Source organism: Lactuca virosa, chromosome 9 (genome assembly GCF_052849685.1).
Source record: "Lactuca virosa cultivar CGN04683 chromosome 9, Lactuca_virosa_CGN04683_v6, whole genome shotgun sequence".
Taxonomy (NCBI): Eukaryota; Viridiplantae; Streptophyta; class Magnoliopsida; order Asterales; family Asteraceae; genus Lactuca; species Lactuca virosa.
The window spans coordinates 110,631,134-110,634,268 of record NC_136434.1 but is presented as its reverse complement, the minus strand read 5'-3'; the positions used below and the strand labels follow the sequence as shown (position 1 = coordinate 110,634,268).

The 3,135-nt window shown below is 36.6% G+C and overlaps 1 protein-coding gene across 1 annotated transcript; it reads right to left on the bottom strand.

Annotated features, from left to right (window-relative positions):
* Window positions 1–773: 773 nt before the first annotated feature.
* LOC145139664 (secreted RxLR effector protein 161-like) lies at window positions 774–1,421 on the bottom strand. The gene has a single exon (XM_079073407.1). It carries the CDS (start codon window positions 1,419–1,421, stop codon window positions 774–776), a length of 648 nt encoding a protein of 215 aa, XP_078929533.1.
* Between the last annotated feature and the right edge of the window lie 1,714 nt (window positions 1,422–3,135).

Here is a 3,135-nt window from a genome sequence, read left to right as displayed (position 1 = left end):
ATTAAACGAGTTTATGTCGATTTAAACTTACATTATTTATTATAAGTAAGAAAAGTTACTTATACATTTCGGTCTTTGGATTTAAGACTACATATACATTTTAAGGAAAATATTGGATTTTTCTAAAACAAATACTACTTTTACAAACGAAAGGCTTTTAATAATACCAAACAAAAGCTTATGAACTCACCAACCTTTGTGTTGACACTTTTTCAAACAACTTGTATTCTCAGGAAATCATTAAACAGGTAACCAAGTGCTTTTGAGGATGGGACGCTAAGGCGTCTACTATTTCATATTTTGTCAACATATTGTAATTGATTCGTAAACATGTAATTCATACAATGATGTAACTTTTTCAATTATATATATGTTGGTTGTGTTTGCTTGAATTACTATTACAATTGTTGTTATGATACTATACATGAAGTCCTCCACCCCCGGACATTTCCGCCATCCTTGGTTTGGGGGTGTGACACAATAACTAGAGCATTCTGAACATTCTGGATGACTCTAGTTCTTGTTAACTCTAAAAGGAAAAGGTGGATAGGAGAGAAAAGAGAATAGTTGTAAACATTAGAAGCGAAGCTTAAGGAAACTATGTGAAGTTAGTTAATTATAATAAGGAAAGCACTTGTTTTTGTGTTTTTGAAACAGCAAACAAAAGCAATGTTAATTCAAACGGGTTAGAAAACAATTAAGTCATTGAAATCATGCCAAGATTTGCAATCAATTTGTTTAGAGTCTTTTCGTCCAATGCCTTGGTGAAAATGTCAATCCTCTGATAAGTGGATGGAATGTAGAACAACTCCACTTTTCCTGTTTGAACAATGTCCTTGATGAAGTGATGATGGATACTGATGTGCACTGGTGTTATCACAACAGATGGGAATCTTTGAGAAGTTTTGACCATAATCTAAGAGTTGATTATGAATCCATAGAATCCGAGCAAAGCACCTTCTAGCTGCTACATATTCAGCTTCAGTGGCAAAACAAGCCACTGATGTCTGCTTTTTGCTGGACCATCTCACCAATCTATCTCCAAGCATTTGAGCTCCTCCTGAAGTACTTTCATGATCAATACCACATCCACCATGATCAGATTCAGTGCATCCCACCAACTTGAACTCAGAATCACGAGGATACCATAATCCAAGATTGGGTGTATGCTTTAAGTAACGAAAAATCCTTTTTACAGAGAAAAGATGAGATTCCTTATGATTGGTTCGATAATGAGCACACAATATAGTAGCAAACATAATGTCAGGACGACTAGCAGTAAGATAGAGAAATGACCCTATCATTCCTCGATACAAAGTTACATTCACATCAGCGCCAATAGGATCAGCGCCAATAGACGTTGATGAGGACATTGGAGTCTTTGTTGGCTTGCAATCATAAAAACCAAACTTCTTCAGCATATTTGCAATATATATAGCTTGACAAACAAAAATGCCATCAGTTATTTTTTTAAGCCGCAGACCATAAAATAAAGTTACCCATCATGCTCATCTCGAACTTCTTAGCCATGATCTCAACAAATGCTGAACTTAGTTTTTCTTCAGTGAATCTAAAAATGATATCATCAACACACACTTGAGCAAGAATGATGTGAGATCCTGAGTGCTTTATGAAAAAATTGTTGTCAATCTTTCCTCGTTTGTATGTACTTGCAAGAAGATAGCTCGCCAACGTGTCATACCCTTCTCTAGGAGCCTACTTTAAACCATAGACAACTTTATCAAGACGATGTACATGATTTGGAAACTCTTCATTTTCAAACCCTATAGGTTGCTTTAGAAAGACTTCTTCATGAAGATCTCAATGTAAGAAAGCAGTATTAATGTCCATTTGATAGAATTTGAAGTTCTTGAATGAAGCCAAAGCAAGAAACAGACGCATTGCTTCAAGTCTAGAAAGAGGAGAAAAAGTTTCATCAAAGTCTAACCCTTCCAGTTAACAAAAACCTTGATCCACAAGTCTTTCTTTGTTTCTTATGACGATCCCATCTTCATACATCTTATTTTTGAATACCCAGTGAGTGCCAATGATGGTTTTTTCTTGAGGCTTTGGAACAAGAGTCTACATATGGTGAAATTCACATTCATTCAGCCCGTCCTGCATAGCCTTGATCCAATCAGCTTCTTTCAGAGCGTTAGCGACATTCTTTGGTTCAATCATTGATACAAAATTCACAAAAAACGGAAGTTGTTGCTGACTCTACTATGAGTGAGAACCCTAGAATTTACATCTCCAATGATTTGAGATTCAGTATGATCTCGATGAATTCCAGGATTAGAGCATTCATTTGTATTATTTGGAATATAATCTTCTTGGTTAGATGCTTCAACTTCTTCATAGATAACAGGATGATCTTCAGAGATAGGTTACGAGCTGATAATTTCATCAACATTGGGAACAACAGGCTCAGTGTCATTTGGCAAGAATTCAGGAATAGGATCTGAAGGACTATAGGTACGTTCATTCAGAATTGATGAAGGGTGTTCAATCCGATCATGAATGAATGAATCTTCATCGAAAGTCACATGAGTAGTTTCCTCGACAGTTTGTCTTGAAAGATTGAATACCCTGAAATCCTTGGATACACTAGAGTAACCTAGAAACACACCTTCATCAGCTTTAGCTTCAAACTTCGATCGCTGACCTCTTTGATTCAAGATGTAATAAACACACCCAAACACATGAAAATAAGAGATGTCTAGTTTCCTTCTGTGACAACCCGAACCTTTTTCCGTTACCGTTAGCCGATTTCCATTAATAAAATTTGACTTTTATTTACTTCCGTCAAATTCTCATGAATTGGAAAATCATATATGTTATATAATGGAATTTTCTTTTATGAGTCGGAACCAAAAATCATGCGAAAACCCGAATTTCCTTCAAAAAATCAGCAGTTTCCGTCCTGACCGGTGTTCACGGCCGTGAACCCGATCACGGCCGTAAACTCATTTACGACTGGTGACAGGTGGCCCCCACCACCGACCACACACCCAGCCTATAAATACGGGACTCCCACCTTCAATTGAACTTTTTTGGACGAAAACTCCCTCATTCTCTCTCTAATTTCTCAACCGTAAACACTAAAACACCCTCTTTTCTTCCAAAAATCGTCAA

Coding starts and splice junctions, on each gene's coding strand:
- LOC145139664 (XM_079073407.1), bottom strand. CDS start 1,421: ATGCTGAAGAAGTTTGGTTTTTATGATTGCAAGCCAACAAAGACTCCA.